Genomic DNA, 20945 nt, shown 5'->3' with positions numbered 1-20945 from the left:
GTTAGAGAGTTTTTCTCAGAGTAGAGCAAATCAGTGCTAATGGTTTCGAGTCAGGGCTTGGAGGTGGCCTGGAAAAAGGCCATTTACACTCACCCGAACCCAGCCCAACACCTTCTTTTTTACGGTTAGTCTCTATTACCAGTGAGTGATCCCTCATCCTCCCTCAACAGATAAATTACTACAAATGTACCCATAAATTAAAACGGTATCATTCAACGTGGAGGAGAGTGGCTGGAGCGCAATGAGACATTGACAGTCTCCTGGTAAAAACTACCTCATTCCAGACAAATACATGAAAATAATACTTTAATGAAAGGCATTCATCCTGTCCATATGCTTCCCCTAAAATGCTTGTAAAAAACTCAGAATTAAATAACATTACGATACAAGAGGTAATAAGTGCACCTAAAAAAAGGTAAGTAGCATACGTGAGGCCTGCTTCCTGGAATTCTAACCACGTCATCTCACAGGTAATTTTCAGGATAATTATCGTAAAAATACAATAAATACTATAATGGAAATATAGGGATTCATTTATTACTTTTTGGTTTACAAACAAAGGCACCCAATAATGCTTCTATTTACTTCTTATAAAAGATTATCAATTTACATTTAAAACAAAAAGCAAAAAAAACCCTGAACCAGTTCCTATAGACACACACAAAAAAAGGGGAGAAATAAGATTATTTTCCTCCCTACTTCCAATCTTTATTACCATTTTTATACCATGTTTATACCATTCTTAAGTCAAAGAACACATTGCCATGCTTCTTTGTTGACCTTTAAAACATATTAATGTTGCCAAGTCAAATTTAAATATAGCCACAAATGATGTCACAATTGACAAACGCACAGAATTATAAGAATCAAGAGTGAAGAGAGGGAAAAAGCCCAAATGTTTTACAATACAGCTTTTTATCAAATGAATTAAATGAAATGTCAAATTTATTAGGCTATCATGTTAAAAATGGAGCTCGTGTGAAAATATAATCAAACAAAACTAAAACTCTGACAAATGACATCAACAAAAATGATTTCCAAAATCTTTGAGTTAAGCTTAAGTCTAGTTGGTGGGGATTAACAACCTATGTATTCTTCACACTAACTTCAGAACTAAGTTCTACAATGATATATTAATTCATTCATGAGTTTCTTCTGACAGCAGAATTCTAAACACACAAAATTAATGCAGTGGCCTCAGCACCCGCCTAGCTAGCATTTCCCTACACTGGATTACAAGAACAATGCCATGGTTCAGAAGACATACCCCTCTCTGTACTTCACATGCTTGTCAAAGTTGTACCTGATTCTTTTGCAAGATACAAAGACACTTCATCTGATTCTAAGTATATCTGGCAGAGCACAAACATCATACAAATGTTAGCATGTTTTCAACCCATTACGGAAATGTATTTGGAGAGATGGAGTACTCAATGTATAGAGCATCTAGAGTTAATTATGGGCCACTTTAAATTAAAGGCATCATCATTTATTCCATTTTTAGACACTGTCCTGGTCTCTCACGCCTTACACAAGGTATGGTCCTAGACCAGAGACTTAGTATCGTTTCAAAGAATATGAATATATATATATATATATATATATATATATATATATATATATATACACACACACACACACACACACACACATACATACATACATATTTCTTTTAAAATAATGTTTAAAAGTTTTACTACAGAAAATCTGGCTTCACCATGGAAGCATTTTTCCTTCTCAAGATTACACACCTGCATGGAAGAAGGTGGTTTCCTTTACATTTAGGTTTTCACAATAACAAAATAAACTTCTTGCATTTAAATTGACAGAGAAAGTAAGATGTAAAGTTCTATGTAACTTTTTGTATTGTGAACTGACCTCATTAAACACATTCAAGATATACTGTTGATTTAAATATAGTACAACTTGATCAGCTAAATTCGAACACGTCATGCTGATCAATCTGTTAAACCAAACGTATGTTAAAACAGTAAGGACAGTTTACTACTATTAAGGTTTAAAGGTTTAAAGGGAATAATAATGTATCATTAAAATACACATTAATTTTCTTGCTATTACTTGTTTCTATAATGCATCTCTTTAAAACTACATGCAGAAAAAATAAATGATATCTCATTCAACAGTTTGCTACTTTAGGTGGTATGTAAATAAAGTCCTTTATTTAATTTTATACACGTTATTTTATGCACTATTTTATTTTTCTTGAAGGAATTCAGCTCTCAAGGTCAAAAGTTAGTATGTGTTTACACACATGTGAGAACATTTTCTTAATGTTAGGACTATCTGCAAATATATTCTTCCATAATAAAGCATTATCAGTTTTCACTGGAAAGACTGTATAAGCCTTAAAAGTCCTATTAATATAATGTACACAGGGAAGAGAGCACAATATGGTGAATCCCTCCCCACCTGCACCCTTCTTTGCCAGTCTCAAGAAATCCTCCAGCTTCAAAACATGAACACAATTTCACAGGACTGATTTTTATTTGGTCATAATGTGGAGAAGAAAACTGTCTTCGTCTTCTTTTTGACACTAATAGTCTTATTGAATTCGTTCTCATTTTCCTTCAAAAAATACATAGCATATGGTGATATGGATTCTCAAACTCATTAGATCCAGTAGGGTCTTTAGAATAACATATAGCCTTCTGATAATGGAAGCAACTGATTGCTTACAAAAAAATGATGTGCATCAGACCACTAATCAGAGAAAGGAAAATGAGAACATGTCTTTCACGTTGGAGACCACTTAATAACTTACGAAATGATGTAAAAATAGTATGGCTATAATTTTAACAAAACTAAAACCCACTTCAACTGATGAAAAAAACCAAACACCGAAGAATTAAATATCTACCAACTTAGCTATGTATTCCTGTCCAAATAAATGCTTTCCACTGCACTATATATTAGAATTAGAAACTCACTATATGTTAAGGCATATTTTAATCAATATGTTCCAGAATTGCACAGTTATACTGGTCAGTGTTCCTATTTCCCCATTCCTACCCTCACCCCACCCCTTGTCCCCAGGGATCAAAATGTTAAGTCATGGTTTTGGTGGCTATTGTAGATTTGAGCTGGCATAACCACAGTGTGTTCACTAGATTTTGTAAGCATAAACATTAAAATGTTACATAAAATGTACCATACTGTACTCCACACTCTGATCTAAGATGGTTTAATGTCTTGACAAAAGGTGAGATGACTTAAGTACATTTTACATTTTGTGCATTTAGACCACCATATGCATAGATGTTCTAATGCTAAATTCTCGTCTTCAGTATCTCATAGTGCTGGATGCCCGGAAGTATGACAGAAACTTGTAACACAGACTAACCACAAAGTACCAGATGTTTCTTGCCATTTGTGATCTTGCAATAAAAATGCGCCAAATCAGGATCACAAGGATAGTATTGAAACCATACCGTATGTTCCTCAACCTGGAAAGCAAATCAAGAGACATATCAGACAATGTTTTCTAGAATAAAATATTGTTGGATGGCAGATAATCAATGCCCAGTTGCTGATCTCATCAAAGCTCAAATCCATTACGGTATAATGACTGCAGAGCAAGTCATTTTGAAATGCAGCAAGAAGAAACAAGTTTTCTTCCTCCACTCTACTGTCCAACTATTTGGTTCGGGAAGCTGCTATGACATATAGATCTCTTTGTGCTAGGCCAAGATTGGCCAATTGAAAAAGAGTTCTCAAAGAGTTTAAATATACAGATTGTGTATGAGCACCTATTCTTTTCTCTTTTTCTTTACTACCTTAATGCCCTTTCTACTTGTGGAACAATTCATCCATTTTGCTTTATGACCAGCTTTAATTCCAGTCTGAAAATAATAGCAACCCTAGAGATTGATACAAAACAGCATTGAAATACTTTTTTCAAATGATGACACCTAAAATCATCCATCCAGCTTAGAACTGAACTGAATTTCTATGAAAGAAAGTTATTATTTTAAATGATAATTATGTTAAAACTATTTAATTCTAAAAACTATGTCTTTTTAAAAAAAAATTTTTTTTTAACGTTTATTTATTTTTGAGACAGAGAGAGACAGAGCATGAATAGGGGAGGGGCAGAGAGCGAGGGAGACACAGAATCGGAAACAGGCTCCAGGCTCCGAGCCATCAGCCCAGAGCCCGACGCGGGGCTCGAACTCACAGACCGCAAGATCGTGGCCTGAGCTGAAGTCAGATGCTTAACCGACTGAGCCACCCAAGCACCCCTAAAAACTATGTCTTTAAACATATTCCAAAAGTTTCACTTTCAGAGGATATTCCTTAAAAAAGGCATACTGAACATAGATGGGAAAGTGTAAAATATTCTGATAGAATTCTTCATTATTCCATATTTAACTTCATGTTTGTTATTGTACCACAAGTATAGATAGTGTCATTCTAGGATTAAAATGTCGGATTTTTTGTTAATATACTTAAAACTGTAACCAGTGATATTAGTATTTTTTATGATAGGTTATATTTTATTTCAATAAACTTTGATATTTAGACCAAAGAAAAAAAGAGTTCAAATCCATTACTAATGTGAAACTTATTTAAAATTAACTAGAAGCCCTTAAATTAGAAAGTCTGCAAAAGTCAAACAAACCTGACCATGCAGTCCATCAAACAACACCTTACCTCTATTAACCATGAATGAAACAAAGATTTTTTATAACAAAAAAATTTGGGACACAAATTTATTCATTCAACAAGTATTACTGAGCATCTTTCTGTATGACCAGGACTAGGTATACTGTAGGTAAAACAGACATGCCCCTTCTGGAGCTTCCCATCTAATCTAAAAAGGTTTGGGCATTATATACATCATCCTACAGATATTTTTAAACATCTTTAGGTACTTCTAAGCTGTCAGACATGCAAATTCACTCCTTCACTTACAGCTGACAGTCACATTATCAAAGGCCAACTGGACAAATTCTCATCTATGAAAGAAGCATGGCATGAGTCCATATAAAAGGGCCCTCCCAGTCTCAAAGAGTAACATTAATGTTACTGTACTCATATTTCAAAACATTTTTTATATTTTCAATGGCGTTAGAAAGGAATACAAATGTTCAGGTACATAACAATGCTACATAAATTCCATTACCTTCAATAGGCAATCCAAGATAGGACTATAATATACAAATGATGGTATAGACAAAAGAGCTCATGGGGCACCTGGGTGACTCAGTCAGTTAAGCGTCTGACCTGGGCTCAGGTCATGATCTCGCCAGTCTGTGAGTTCAAGTTGCTGCATTGGGTTCTCTGATGACAGCTCGGAACCTGGAGCCTGCTTTGGATTCTATGTCTCCCTCTCTCTCTCTGCCCCTCCCCCAATCACACTCTGCATGTCTCTTTCTCTCAAAAATAAAAGAGCTTTGAATTAGGAGTCAAAAATCAGTATTCTAGTTTGCTCTGCTGCCTAACGCATATGACCTGCAAACACAACTTCCCTAAACCTCCATTTCCTCAACTATTTAACTAGCTGCCCTGCAAAGCCTCATAAAGTCAGAAGACCAAGAGGAATAATGTAAAAGTCTTGAAAGCTGTTATAAAGACTGTATTATAAAAACACTACAAATAAAAGAGGTTACTATTGAAATTAACTACATCTCTGAATTATGGGTAACAGTGATTTTTTCCTGTGTTTTGAGTTTTTTTAAACAATCAGTATATATTACTTTTATAATGAGACTAAGGGAATAATTATAACTCTTGTTTTAAAAACAAAGGAAAAATTCTATGCTGAATGATGTATTATTATATCGCTTTTCCTCTTCCAAAGATGTATTTGACAAAGGGAAAAAAACAAAAGAAAAAACACAACACTTCAAATAACTACCTCTAGTTTAAAATACATTTTTATTTTCTCCTAATATCTTTACTTCTTCAGTAGCAATACAAAGGAAGGAAATACAAAGGAAAATAGTGATTTTCAAAACTAAATTCCACCTGAACTTAGTGCTAAGGAACAGGATAAAGACAGTAAGTTTGAACAACCTTAGGCTAAATACTACCATAGTTCCAGTGCTAATGTAAGCACTTTTCCTAAATAAAATATTACACTAGCAATATACCAGCTCACCAAAAAATAAATAAAATTAAATTAAAAACTGTGTGATAATTCATAAGGAAGACACGATGCAATCAAGCCCATGTAAAAAACTTACTTGTTCAGATGTTTTCTAGCTGCAGGGAGGCCAGACATTTCTTCATTCAATACATATTTCTTAGTTCCCATGCAGTAGTTCTCTATATATTCTGCCCAATGTAACTGCCGTACATCAATATTAAAGGTCTATAGAAACAAAACAACTATCAGTTTTTCTCTTGAATAACTTTTTCACAACTGGTCAAAAATTCATACTTTTTTAAAAGGCTAATTCCACATGACAAGATTACAAAATGTTTATAGTATTAACTTTTAAAATCTTACTGCTGTTCACAAAGAAGTTCTTAATCCCTATTTTATACCTCCCATGAAACACAGAAACATTTCAGGAGATAATCTGAAAGCTCATGTCAACATTCAAAGAGAAGTATATATGAAGTGTAAGGAAAAAGCAACCTTCTTTTTACACTAAAAAAAATCAAATCCCATTGTCCAAATAATCTATGTGTTCCTCACCACTTTACACACATATTAATATATTTCCAGTATTTCTTCCTGAACATCCTGCAAACCACATGTATTACCTTTCATATAGAACAGTAATGACATCAAGAGAAAAAAAGATTTATGAAAGCTAGCTTAGGAGTTTAGGTAACAGTAAGGAGCCCATCTGGTGAAAAGGATAGATGAATCTAGAAAATAAAGCTTTACAAAAATGTTATTTTGTGACAAAACAAGAAGGCTATGCACTGCTCAGTTCTTCTCCATACACGATCTGATTATTTTTTAGAGTGAGAAACAGATTATTCACTATTTATCATCACTTATCTGAAAATATCAAGTTGCAGACCAAAAACAACTACCATAAATAAATCACTAAAGTAACACTGCACTAAATGGAGGCTCGATTCGGGGCGCCTGGGTGGCTTAGTCGGTTAAGCATCCGACTTCGGCTCAGGTCATGATCTCACGGTCCGAGAGTTTGAGCCCCGCGTCGGGCTCTGTGCTGACAGCTCAGAGCCTGGAGCCTGTTTCTGATTCTGTGTCTCCCTCTCTCTCTGCCCCTCCCCTGTTCATGCTCTGTCTCTCTCTGTCTCAAAAATAAATAAACGTTAAAAAAAAATTAAAAAAAAATAAATGGAGGCTCGATTTAAGATGGGAGAGATTATGAGACTATGTTAACTGGACTCCCACAGGAAGAGTGAAAAAGAATGGAACAGAGGCACCATCTGAGAAGACAACAGCTGGGAATTTTTATTTCCAAAATGATGATACATTAAGCCACAGATTCAAAACACACATACACCATACACATGCAAGTACCTGAGCATATCAAGAATAAAACTGTTGAAAAGTCAAAGATGAAAATTTTGAAGACATCAGAAAAAGATGTTATGGGTTACCTCCGAAGGGACAACTATTAAACTGACACTTGACTTCTCAAAAGAAACAATAGAAGCCAAGAGACTATGAGAAGATGTCTTCCAGCGCTCAGAGAAAACTGCTAACACACAGTTCTATACAGTATAAACATCTTTGAAAAATAACGATGTTTGCAGAAGAATAAAAACTGAGACAATGTGATATCAGCAGATGACTCACACTAGAGGAAGAAGCACGCCAGAGGGTATTCTTTAAGCCAAATGAATAGGATTCTGGATTGAAGTCTGGAGACGGAAGAAGAAATGAAGAGCCACAAAAGGCCAATTATGCTGGTAAATCTATGTGAATACTTAGTAGAGTGCAATTAAGAATAATGGTGGTGAGGCAGAGAACACACATACAGAATTAAAATATGTAACAACAGCAGAAAAGTATTAGGCCTTGCATTCTCCAAAAAAAAAAGAAGTACCAATATTGTATTAGTCTTTGAGGAAGTGAGGAAGGATGCTGTAATCTTTAGAGAAACCCAGTAGTACAACTGAAAAAGAGTATATTTTATGTAACTGATACAGATGGGGAAAATACAAAACTGTAAAAAATAACCTCAAAGAAAACAAACAAAAACTTAAGTAAGACAAATAGAATGCACTAAGCGTTAGATTTAAATCTGTTATCAAAAATTAAATTATGGATTAAATCCTCCAAATAAGGGTCCAAAATTGTCAAACTGAAAAAAGTAAAATACAGTAAAACTATATGCTGCTTATAAGAGGAATATCTGATAGTTAAGGATACAGAAAGTTAGAAATACAAGGACAGAGAAAGATACATTTCTACCAACAATGTATATAGGAACTCCCACTGGCCAACGCCTTACCAGAAAGGTAGGCTGTCAAGTTTTGCATTTTTGCAAACTGTTAAGGAGTAAATATCTCAGTCTAATTTCAGTTGGCATCTCCATTTTTATGAGTGAGGTTGAGTATCTTTTCCAATGGTTAATCATTTGCATTTACTTCTCTGTAAATGTTCATCTCTAGCCCATTTTCAGTAGGACTGACGTTTTTTGCCATTTCTACACAAACTTTTTATGTAATATGAAATGCACGTTAACATCACATTGAGATACCACCATATACCCACCAAAGTGTCTAAAATTAAAAATTAAAATGAAAAGGCCCAACTGTTGGGAGGATGCATATTAACAGGAACTCTTGTACACTGCAACACAAAATGTCAATCAGTACAACCTACTTTGGAAAACTGTTTAGCATTATCAACTACATTGAACATACAAATACCCTTTGACTGAGCTATTCTATTTCTAGATATATATCCTATATAAATGTGTGCACATGGCTCAAAGAAGAATTATTCCCAACAGCCAAAAACTGGAAACAACCCAAATATGGTATCAACAAAAGAAATGAAAAAATACTGTATGATACCATTTGTATAAAGTCAAAAATGGGTATACTATTTAATGTCAGAATTCAAGATAGTTGTTACTTTTGGAAGGTAGTTATTGGGAGGGGGCATCAGGGGATCTTCTGGGGACAAAAATATTCTATTTCTTCACCTGGATGGTCACTTTCTAATAATCCACTGGGCAGTATGTGTTGTGCACTGGGATGGGGACAAGGAAGATGGGAAGGGAGAACATAAGGAATCAGTAGAAGCCACAAATCTTTTAACCTGGGATTCTCTGCAGAACCCTGGTAACTGGGACCTTCTGTTTTGATGCTGCAGGCAAGGATGAAGATTGGCTATAAAGCCTATGGCCCCATCAGTGAAGGTGTCTTACAGAATATTGCTGCAAAAAGATAAAAATTCCCAAAGCTGTATCCTGAGAGCAAGGGTGAAAAAAAGAAGTAAGCCCACCACACACAGAAGTGGGCAAAAAAAAAGTGCACACTCAATGCCTTTATCACGCACGACCAGTAACATGTACTCAATCTGCACTATCTAATATGGTAGCCACAAGCCACATGCATGTCTGGGAACTTTGAAAGTGATTGGTCTGAACTGAAATTTGCTGTGGAGTATAAAATGCACACAGGGTTTCAAAAGCTCAGTATAAAAAAATTGAAAGTATAATATCATACAAACAGTTGTTTAAATTTTCAGTGATTTTTAAATTTCTGTTTAAATTATATATTATTTTGGATATATTAAATAAAACATTAAAATTTTTTAATGTTTATTTTTGAGAGAGACAGACAGAGCAGAGAGAGACGGAAACACAGAATCCAAAGCAGGCTCCAAGCTCTGAGCTGTCAGCCCAGAGCCCGACGTGGGGCCTGAACTCATGAGATGAGAGATCATGACCTGAGCTGAAGTCAGACACTTAACCGACTAAGCCAGCCAGGTGCCCCAAAGTACTAAAATTTTTAAAGAAAGACGTGGAAAGAGAAAGGAAACTGCCCCTGGGAAGATGAAAAAGAAATCTCCTTTGAGAAACTAGAAGCATGAACCAGCCTATTTAAGGCCCACATTCACTTGAGTTAGGCTAAAAACTTAATCAGATATCTTAAAGTGGTCCTGACCTATTAATGCTACCTGGCTAGTTAATGCTAATAATCACTCACTGGGCTACTGGCAGAAGCAAAGGCGAATCCTTATTGGAAAAGTGCAATTTCAACATATGCTTCAAAAAATTTCCAGAAATCCTCAAGGAATATGAATATACAGTTAAGAAAAAAAACAAGGTGCCATGAGTGAGACCCAGCATAAACAACAGACGATCAGGTGTTACCACTGATCAGGTGTTACCACTGATCAGGTGTTACCACAGCCTTTAGAAGTTTGAATTATCAGACACAGAATTTAAAACAATTATGTTTACCATGTTTCAAGAAATGTCTGTAAGAGGGATGTCTGGGTGGCTCAGTCAGTTGAGTGTCCGACTCTTGATTTTGGCTCAGGTCATGATTCCAGGGTTGTGGGATCAAGCCCTGCATCAGGCTCTGTACTGAGTGTGGAGCCTGCTTGGGATTTTCTCTCTCTCTCTCTCTCTCTCTCTCTCTCTCTGGCACCTAGGTTGCTCAGTTGGTAAAGCATCCAACTTCAGCTCTGGTCATGATCTCATGGTTCACGAATTTGAGCCCTACATCAGGCTTTCTGCTGTCAGCACAGAGCCCACTTCAGATCTGCTGTCTGTCCCCCTCTTTCTACCCCTCCCCGGCTTACATGAGCTCTCCCTCTAAAATGAACATTTTTTTTTAATTAAAAAAAAAAAAAAAAAGATTCTGCCCCTCTCCCCCGCTTGCTCTAAAATAAAAATCAAAAAATAAAAAAGAGAAAGAAAGGAACATCTGTAAGATCTGAAAAACAAATTGAATTTCTAAACATGAAAATAACTGAACCCCCTTATTCAACTGGGTGGCGCAGACAGGGCTGAAAGACTGCCACAGACCTTTTATTAACCATTAGCTTTTCAGCCAGAAACAAAGAGATAAAATATGAGCTAAAACTTAAAAGAGGAAAGAATGATGTAAAATATATTAAAATTTCACAAGAAGAGAATGGTGAAGAGGTATATATATATATATATATATATATATATATATATATTTTAAGTTTATTTATTTTTGAGAGAGAGAGAGAAAGAGATCATGCATGCGTGAGCAGGCGAGGAACAGAGAGAGAAGGAGAGAACCCAAGCGGACTCTTCTCTGACAGCGCAGAACTCGATGCGGGGCTCGAACTCAGGAACCGTGAGTTGATCACCTGAGCTGAAATCAAGAGTTGGATGTTTAACTGGCTGAGCTACCCAGGCACCCCAAAGAGGCCATATTTGAAGAAACAATAGCTAAGTATTGTCCTGAACTGCTAACACACTTCAAACTTCAGATCCGGGAAGCCCACTTATGAAACAGGATACATTTTGAAAAATTATACCTAGACACATTCACAGTGAAACTGCAGGACACCAAAGAAAAACCCTGAAAAACAGACAGGAATAAGAAAGCACCTGTAATGCAGCAGCAAATTAGACTGATTTTTCAACAGCAACAACATAAGTGAAATATTAAAGGAACATAAAAAGAAAGTTATCCTTCATGTACTGAAATCATGGTACAGAAACAGTGAAATAAAGACATGCCAGGCAATCACAAACTGAGAGCTCACTACTAACAGACCGCCTACTAAATCATATTCTGGGATTCTGGATACATTTCAAACTGAAAGAAAAGGGTCCTAAAGAGAAGATCGAATAGCAAAGCTACTGGTAAATATTTAGTTAAATCTAAATACAACTAAACAAAGTCATATCTAATTACAGGGTTTCAATAGAGAACTAAAGTAATGTATAACTATGTAAATTAGTGGGGTGGTAATCACACTTTAAACATTTTAAGGTCCTAAATATCATTAAAAAGAGGCTATAGAAATTGCTTAATTTAGACTTTGTTAGATATGTATGTTAAAATACCTTAGGTAACCTCAAAAAGAACACACACAAAGAGTTTAAGTTTCAAACGAACAGAGGGCGAAATGTAGAATGATAAGAAATTAAAGAATATATGAGGTAAAACAATTTCAGAGGGAAGGTTTTTTTCTCAAAATTGAAAGAAAACAAACTGAAGGAAAAATGCATAAAGAATTCTAGTTTCTCTTTGAATCTCACTAAAGGGGAAAAAAAAAGAACCAACATTTCAATCATACTTTGAAAACATCTCTGCCACTCTCAAGTACTTACGTTATAAATTCTAAGATAAAGCAATTTTATTTTACCACCAACAATTATGATTGAAGCTTTAATGAAACACACATAAATAGGTCAAATGTCTTTCTTTTTGCATTAATGACTGGAAAATATCCAATTATTTCTCAGGTTGCTAATGGCTGTCCAATTAATATGCTATGTTTTCTAAAATAAAACAGAAAATACTTGCCTTTTTATCTTCAGGGTTTAGTTGATTCATCAACATATTGACATTGTCAGTATTCCAAACCCAAGAATTACTTGTGAAATATTCAAGAAACACCATAGCTTTGTGAAGACGAGTTATTGTTTTCATCATCCTGTATTATGAGAAAAATTGACAGATTCATAATTCGCATAGATTAGGAAAAATCTCATCACCACCCAAGGTGCAGTTTCTATATTGAGATAGTAGCAATAAAATTATAATTCTGTAATTCATTCAGTAAGTGACCAAACCACCAGAGAATATTTCTGCATCTTGGAAGAACATTTTATAAATCCAAAATGAAAAAAAAATTTTAAGCAGCAGCAAATGAATTTAATACTGCCTAAACAGAGTTCTATTGATATATAAAATTTTCATAGGAAATACAATGCTTTAAGGTCAAATTTTCTTCTATAATCCTAAGCAAATAAATGGATTCAATTAGTATTCCCTTGTTCTTTGTTCCTTAAATCACATTTTAGTTTGGCTAAAATTACTAAGATTTCCTGTGAATTTATAACATAAGGAGTTATACTGTGATCTCCACTCTTCAGCATCATGGAGGCAAAGTATACAGAAATATTCGTTTGCCATTTAATCATCTCTCTCTACATACATTTTTAGAGTAATTTTCTCTTTAACACAGACAGGTATCACTCTTGATTGTCTGAATGTGCTGTGAAATCAATGACTGATGCTGAAAACTTTCTGAAATAGATATTCAAGATATTCACTTACCTCCCCAAATCCCCCATTATTCATCCTTACAGAAATATTTTTGTTTGATATTTCTTGCTTGTTCCTTTTTAAAAAGGATGAGGGACCTTAATCTTTAAATCTGTCATTTTATAGATCATGGCTCACTGTAAGTCATTGATATCACAACACTAACCAGAGCAGTAACATCTATACAGTAATAATTACCTATGGTAAGTAGGAAAAGGGAAGAAAGAACTTTTTGAAACAAAACACACACCAAAAATTCCTGACCTCTGATAGACAGAAAAATAATTTGTGGAAAAATAAAAGAATTGTTTATATTCCCACAATAAGGATTAGCATTTACATAGTTTAGAAAGTCCCAAAATTAGGGGTTTTAGAAATGGAGAAAGTGGGAGAAAATTAGACCACCAGAAATGGGGGGAAAGTCAAAACAGCAACATTAGCTAAGCAATTCTGATGACATATTCAATACATTTAGAAAGAAACCCTGAATCCAGAATACTAAGAGAAATTGAGACAACATGGACTATGCAGAGAAAAACTGGTTCATGCAAGAAAAGAATTCCAAAATAAAACCTCCATCAAACACAAAAAGAATTATTGGGCATTGAAGGTTGTATTTGGACAGGGATAGCTCAGACAGATAGAAAGCACATGGTGGGGGAAAAAACAAGACATGCTGCTTTTAGAAAAGATTAGACCTTTTCTTTTTTCCCTAAAAAACAAAACAAAACAAAAAGATGTAACAGATCTGTAATTAAATCAATATCTACCATTACAACCAGTGTAGTATACTTGAATAACACACATACACATATTTACTTAACATCATTTTCCAACATACATCTTATTAACAAGTTTTTCTTCCTAATTTCTTGTCACTGACAATTCTCACCTAGTCTTATCTTCAGTTTCACTCAACTGACAAATTACCCTGCAACCATTCAGCCATTCAAAACATAATTATGATAAAAAATTGGGAGAGGGAGAAGGAAATCTGAAAGGCCATATATGTGTAAAGTTCACAGAATATTTATCAGGCAATAAAAGTACTGGATTGAATACTATGGGGATAAAAAGAAACTTGAAACCTTGCACAGTCACTCTTTGGTTAAAATGCCCTATGAGCAGATAGATGCCTGGGACTACATTGCCATGTATGTTCTGAGTATGTATTCTTTATTATGGCAACCTGCAAAAAATAGTCACAATCCTTTAGGGTAGGGCTAGCTCTTCATGGTCATCTAGTCCAGGATTTCTCAACTTCACCATTACACACATCTTGGGCCAAATAATTCTTCGTGGGGGGCTGTCCTGTTCAGCATCTAATGGCCTCTACCCATTAGATACCAGTAGCATCCCTCCCCTAGGTATAGTAACAAAAAACGTCTCCAAATATTTTCAAATGTTCCTTGACGGAGATACTGCCCTCTATTAAGAATCACAAAGATGTGGAGCGCCTGGGTACCTCAGTCGGTTGAGCATCCGACTTCAGCTCAGGTCATGATCTCATGGTTCACGAGTTTTTGAGCCCCGCATCAGGCTCTGTGCTGACAGCTCTGAGCCTGGAGCCTGCTTCAGATTCTGTGTCTGCCTCTCTCTCTGCCCCTCCCCACTCATGCTCTCTCTCTCTCTCTCTCTCTCTCTCTCTCTCTCTCTCTCTCAAAAATAAATAAACATTAAAAAAATTAAAAAAAGAATCACAAAGATGAAAAATATCAGACTCAATGAAGTTAAGCTAGACAGAGTTAAGATAAATAACCAAAAAAATAAGGCTTTGGAACCATTTTTTTAATATCATTTCTAAGAGTGATGAAATATCTACTGCATTTCAAGAGCTACAGTGAATAATTTATACTGCTTCTATTTGCAATAATGTCATGCATCCTACTCCCCAATGACTATTAACCAGGAAGCCTTAAGATGCATGGTTGATTTGTACTTTTTATAATTATGTTAAGATATATATGTAAGTTAGATTTTTATCTAGCTGACATGCAGAACAATGTAAACAAGTAGACACCACGAATGACATGAATAACATTACTGTAATAAAGAAGGAGGCACTATATTAAGGCCCCAATATAAGATATAAAGCCCACTACCTTGCTCAGTAAATATCTGAACAAATTACATAATATGAATTATAAGACTTTGTACTTAACATTTATAAAATTGCCTAAATAAAAAACCTTTCTGGCTCTTGTTACTTTTAGACTATAAGCTCCTAGAGGTCAAGGATCATTCCTGCTTTGATAATTAGTCTTGCACGGGACAAACCTCAGTTAAGAAGATTCTTCACTTGATGTTTTCTATTTGGAGCAGACTTTAACTTCCAAAGGTGATTATATTACCTCCTATCCTACACGCTCACCTACAGTATCACCTTGACTATCGCTCCATCAAGAGGTAAAGGTAACGTATAACCAACAGAGTGAGGTAGGAATGACACTATGTAACCTCCAAGAGTAGGTAAGAAAAAGTTAGAGAGCTTTCTGCCTTGTTTGCTGGAATACTCATGCTTGAGGACCTCAGTTGCCATATATACCATTCAACTCCCTCTAAGGGTGCTGTGTTGTAGGAAGTCCAAATTAGTGCATATGGAAAGACCGCACAGAAAGGCTCTGAAACCACACGATGTGAGAAAGATGCCCAGCCACTCTAGCTGCTCTGAACAATCCCTTTTCTTTACTACTCCCACAGTGTACCTGAGCCAGCCTCTATCTCTTGAAAGACCCTGAGCTAGAACCACCTACTAAAGCCTTCTAGAATTTCTGACCCACAGAAATCATGAGATAAATAAAATGATTGTTGTTTTAAGACACGAAGTCTGATGTCAATTATACTTCAAATGAAAAAAAAAAAAAAAAGATTCGAAGTTTGAGGAGATTTGTCATGCAGCACAGGTAACAGAATAAATATGAGTACCAGGAAAGTATCAATACAATCAGTACTGGGAATGAGGGGCTACTATAATAAACATCTAAAACATGTAGTACTGGCTTTAGGATCAAGTCGTAACAGAATCCGAAGGCCCTTGAGGAGACCACTAATGAAACCTGGAAGGACCAAGAAAAGAATGTTGGTGGGAACTTCAAAGAGCTTAAAGGAAGATGCTGGTGAGGGCTTAAAGGAAAGTGAGGAAAATATTCTTGGAAGTTAGAAGAACGAAAGTGTCACTTGTGGTAACATGAAAAATAAAAACCGTACCTAATAAACTTGATCTAGCCGAGAAGGTTTCCTCAAAAAGAACAAAGATGATCATTTAAAAAAATGAACTGAGTAGAATCTGGGAAGGAATGTAAAATGTCAGCCAGGAATCAGTTAAGAAAGAGCTTCCGAGGGGCACCTGGGTAGGTCAGTCAGTTAAGCCTCCGACTCTTGATTTCGGCTCAGGTCACGATTTCACTGTTTATGAGTTTGAGCCCTGCATCAGGCCCTGCACTGTCAGTGCAGAGCGTGCTTGGGATTCTCTCTCTGCCCCTCCCCTGCTTGCACTCACTCTCAAAAAAAAGAAAAATAAAAAGGCTTCTGAGCATAGATCAAATCCAGAAAGTAGATGTAAGACTCTTTAAGATCTCAGAAAGATCTAAAATAGTACCTCACAGAACCTTTCAGATAAACAAAAACTCACTCCAAATCTTAAAGACATGTCTCATAGAAACTCTACTGTTGAGGAGGCAGAATCTAAGAGTATTGTTCCATAGCAACCTCATAAGGAACTCAAGATAGAAAAAGGCATGCCCTAAAGAGTTCTGTGGGTATGGCTTTGATGTAATGGAGTAGATTGCTTTAAAATTAGATATACAGGAAATGTGTACAGTTTGAAAAAGAATCCTATCAGTTTACACTTAAAGGGACAGAGACCGTACTAAGTGAATAGAGGCCTCTGATCAAGACTCAGCAAACCAGAGCTTAGGGGCCAAAGCCATCTGTTTTTATAAATAAAGTTTTATTGGAATATAGTCATGCTTATTCATTTACATATTGTTTATGGCTGCAGAGTTGAGTAGTTGCAAGCTGGAAGCTACATTTAACAGCAGAAGCGAGTAACAGCAACAGAAACTACATGGCCCTTTACAGAAAAAGTTTGCTGATCCCAGCCCTAGGGACTCACAACCTTTTATGGGCAAGGAAGTCGGGTAAGAAGATGATTCAGTTGCAAACACAGGCCTTTTTTTTTTTTTTTTTTAATGAAAAAAGAAGGATGACTCAGAGGGCAGAGCCAAGAGCCTCAGAGAACAACCAGAGAGTAGGACTGAACCGTAATTAAGAAACCATCAAACATGCCTAGCTGGAATTCAAAACTGTTACAGACCAGTGATGCGCAAAATCGTGCAGTCATTTTCCTATGCTTATCCACGTTGGGTGTGCAGGCAGCAGGTAACTTTATCACTTTCATTCATAGGTTTTCAGACCAACACTTGAGGAACTATACCTGCAAAACCACTCCTAAACAGCCTCATCTGCCACTGTGCCAGATTCAGCGGACCCAACAGTGGCTTCAAGCTGATGCGAGGAAGGTCTTGGTAGGGGGGAAGAAATAAGCGTATCCTCCACAAGAGAGGAATATGAACTGTCGTGGCCAGGAGGCTGACCACAGCCAATTGCACTTTCCAAAATGGCTTCAACAATACCTTTCAACTCACTTGCTCAATTTTACATGATCTTGAACATTCTCTACATTCCCTTTCCTAGACTCTCAGAGGACATGTGACTGGCTTGTGACTGAAAGAATAGGTTGGTAGGTAGTAGTGCTGTATCATTTCCGTAGGTAGGTCAGAAGCACACGGCTCCGCCAGCCTGCTGAAATGCTTCTCCTTGAAGCCTTCGGTCACCAGATAAGCAGTTCATTTCCCCTAAGGCTACCACCAGTCCTTGAAAAGACACTATAGGAAGAGATCCTGCCGCCACTTTACGAAGAGACAAGGTGCTCCGCTGCCCGCCCCCTTTCAGCTCCGACTTCGGCTCAGGTCATGATCTTGCAGACCGTGAGTTCGAGCCCCGTGTGGGGCTCTGTGCTGACAGCTCAGAGCCTGGAGCCTGTTTCAGATTCTGTGTCTCCCTCTCTCTCGGACCCTCCCCTGTTCATACTCTGTCTCTCTGTCTCAAAAATAAATAAACGTCAAAAAAAAATTTAAAAATAAAAAATAACTTCGGTTCTGAGCCACTAAGTTTGAGATGATTTGTTATGTAGCAACACCTACTACAAATGATTTAATAAATTTTGGCTATTCATTCATTTTTCAAGTTTACTAAGCCCCTTTTACTGTATCAGGCAGGCTTTGTTTTTACCCTGTTTTACTTTTGCAGATGTAGTTTTGACTTTTCTGCTCTAACGTGCAATAACCTTATTAATATCAAGCAAGCATGCACTGCCATCTCTCATAAATTTTACATTTGCTTTTTAGCCAGGAAAGAATGATGCCAATCACAAATACTGCATTTCGCAGATCATTCTAGAAAAACGTGAAAATAATTTTGATACACTTTGGATCTTTTTTCCATGAAGTATTTCTTTATCTAGTCTAAAGTTGTTCAACACCTCTCACATATTTCAATACTTAACATACTGGGTTAGGAACGTAACGGACAACTGAATCCACAGAAAAGCCCTACAAGTAACTCAGATCCTGATACACTATAACTGGCAGATACCTCACTTTCATTTTTTGACAGTTGATGGAAGATCTGGAATCAGCATCTTCTTTATAGATAAATACTCAAATCCTGAACTCTCCAATCAAAGTCTCCACTGTAATGCCAATGTAGTTAAAAAAAATAAATATATTTGTGGTACATTTCACTATAATTCTGGTAAAGACAGTGGGAGGGGAGGACTTTAAGTCTGTGGGGTTTCAATAAGAAAGAAAAGAAGAAAGAAAGGCTATATAACAACCATAAGAACACAGAAAGTTTTTCATTTGTTAAATTTTGTTTTAAACTATGACATTCTCAACCTGGAAAATTAGTCAAAAACTGTAATTACCATATTATAAGCTGAATGGGCAGCTGAGATATTTTGAGCAATTAAATTTTTAGAAGCATTCTACGTTTTTTTCATATAAAACTCCACAATCCACTCAGAGCAAAATATTTCACCCTTAATCCCCTATAGACTCACCTCTAAGTTTTTAAGGGGGAGAGACGGGCTCAATTTCAGCTTATAATAACAATGACAACCTTGATGCTGGACATTTCCTCTATTATGGGATTTTGGAGGATCAATGGCCCAATAAAATGAGATCCACAGTCTCCCCAAATATCCTCAATTTCTAAGAAATGTCCTAGCGTCCTGATTGTGATTGTGATTATTCAGGTTAGTAATTCTAAAGGTAAAGCTCATGCTAGCAGACTTTTCGTCTCTCCAGCAAGCTTCCACCACCTTACCAATACATAGGTGTATTTACTGCTATTCCTCTTACCACGGTTTCTGACCTGTCAACCTGAGTGCAAGATCGAGCAATAATGCAGGTACTGTATGTCTGACACCCTTCCAATAATGAAGCAATAAGTTGTTGGAATACAACTTAACATTGGGGCGCCTGAATACTTGGTTTAAAGGATTCATCTTGAAGAAATGATTTAGATAATATCCTGTAGGAAAAATAAGCGTCAGAGCATTTTGAATGTTATTTGCTATTCAGAAAAAAAGACCTAAAGTTAGACCTAAAATTCAGCACACGACAATAATTTATTATCCAAACTTTAGAATAAATTAGAGTGACAACACTACCTTCGCTTTTCTGACAAAGTCTTAAATTCAAGAGTCTTCTCATTCACAAAAGGCCATTAAGCCTTATCATAAGCATAAACAAATACAGAGTTAATTCATATGCATTTTAGTGTAAGCATGGGTTGTTTAACAGTCAGAGGAACAGATAAGACAGAGCCAGTCACCATTACCTTGGGCTTCTTCCAGTCATCCTGAGGTAGATATCATACAGGAATGCTGGGGCCTTATGGCTTACAGCAATCCAGTAATGATATAAAAGGTGATTGGAGGTTAGATTTACATTGGGCCGTCTGAAGGCCTGTTCGAGAGGATTCCTCTTGAAAGTGGAAATTACATGGTATTCTGAGGAAGAAAAGTTGTGTAACAGCTTTGATAATAACCATGTAATGAAGTTTTGAAAAACAAAAATCATGTTTTTACAAAGCAAAATATTTTACCAAAGATGTCAGAGTTCGCTCAATTAAAAAACAAACTTTTCTACTCTCGATAATAACTAAGAGAATATGGGTATCAGACTGCTGAGCTCGGGTGGTTTTAGGACTGCCTCTATTTATGAATTTTAATTAGATGAATGAATTTTTGCTAAAATTCACTCTTAAAAATCCTTTTAATGTTTTACCTATGTCAGTTTACAATGTCACTTTCTATATTTCACCTCTCACGATAGCTTCTTTCTTTCTGTTCCTCTTTCCAGATTCTTATTACTGTACTTACTTAAAAAAGAAAAGGAAAATCATCATCCTTTGCTTATGAATAATTAAGTTGCTCAAATTAACATACATCAACAAGCTTAAAACAACCCAAAATTAACTTCTGCTGTAATTTATTTAGTTAATACATTATCAACACAATCAAATCTATGATCTATGTTAATACTTTAATAGAAGTGTATATTGAGATATCCACTTAAAAATAACGTTCAACTTGATTTTTACTAAACTTTTACAACACAATGAGAGATTACCAAAAACCTAACTCATTTCAGTGTTTTAAAATTCTTAAAAGAATACTATTTAAATAATTATCCAAAAATTAAAATCGC

The 20945-nt window shown here is 35.9% G+C and overlaps 1 protein-coding gene across 3 annotated transcripts in view; it reads right to left on the bottom strand.

Moving 5' to 3' along the window:
* Positions 1 to 289: 289 nt before the first annotated feature.
* Positions 290 to 20945, bottom strand: part of FAR1 (fatty acyl-CoA reductase 1) — a 78729-nt gene continuing 58073 nt past the window's right edge. For 2 of the 3 annotated variants that reach the window (XM_047876924.1, XM_047876922.1), the window contains 4 exons: positions 19593 to 19764; positions 12427 to 12556; positions 6207 to 6334; positions 290 to 3464 (listed from right to left, as the gene is read on the bottom strand). In XM_047876924.1, the coding sequence (XP_047732880.1) occupies positions 3302 to 3464; positions 6207 to 6334; positions 12427 to 12556; positions 19593 to 19764 (593 nt within the window). In that variant the 3' untranslated portion in view covers positions 290 to 3301. Of the gene's footprint in view, positions 3465 to 6206; positions 6335 to 12426; positions 12557 to 19592; positions 19765 to 20073; positions 20246 to 20945 lie in introns of all 3 variants that reach the window. The other variant, XM_047876923.1, reaches the window with a different exon arrangement.

Source organism: Prionailurus viverrinus, chromosome D1 (assembly GCF_022837055.1).
Source record: "Prionailurus viverrinus isolate Anna chromosome D1, UM_Priviv_1.0, whole genome shotgun sequence".
Classification (NCBI taxonomy): domain Eukaryota; kingdom Metazoa; phylum Chordata; class Mammalia; order Carnivora; family Felidae; genus Prionailurus; species Prionailurus viverrinus.
This window is presented reverse-complemented; position numbering and strand designations above follow the sequence as displayed.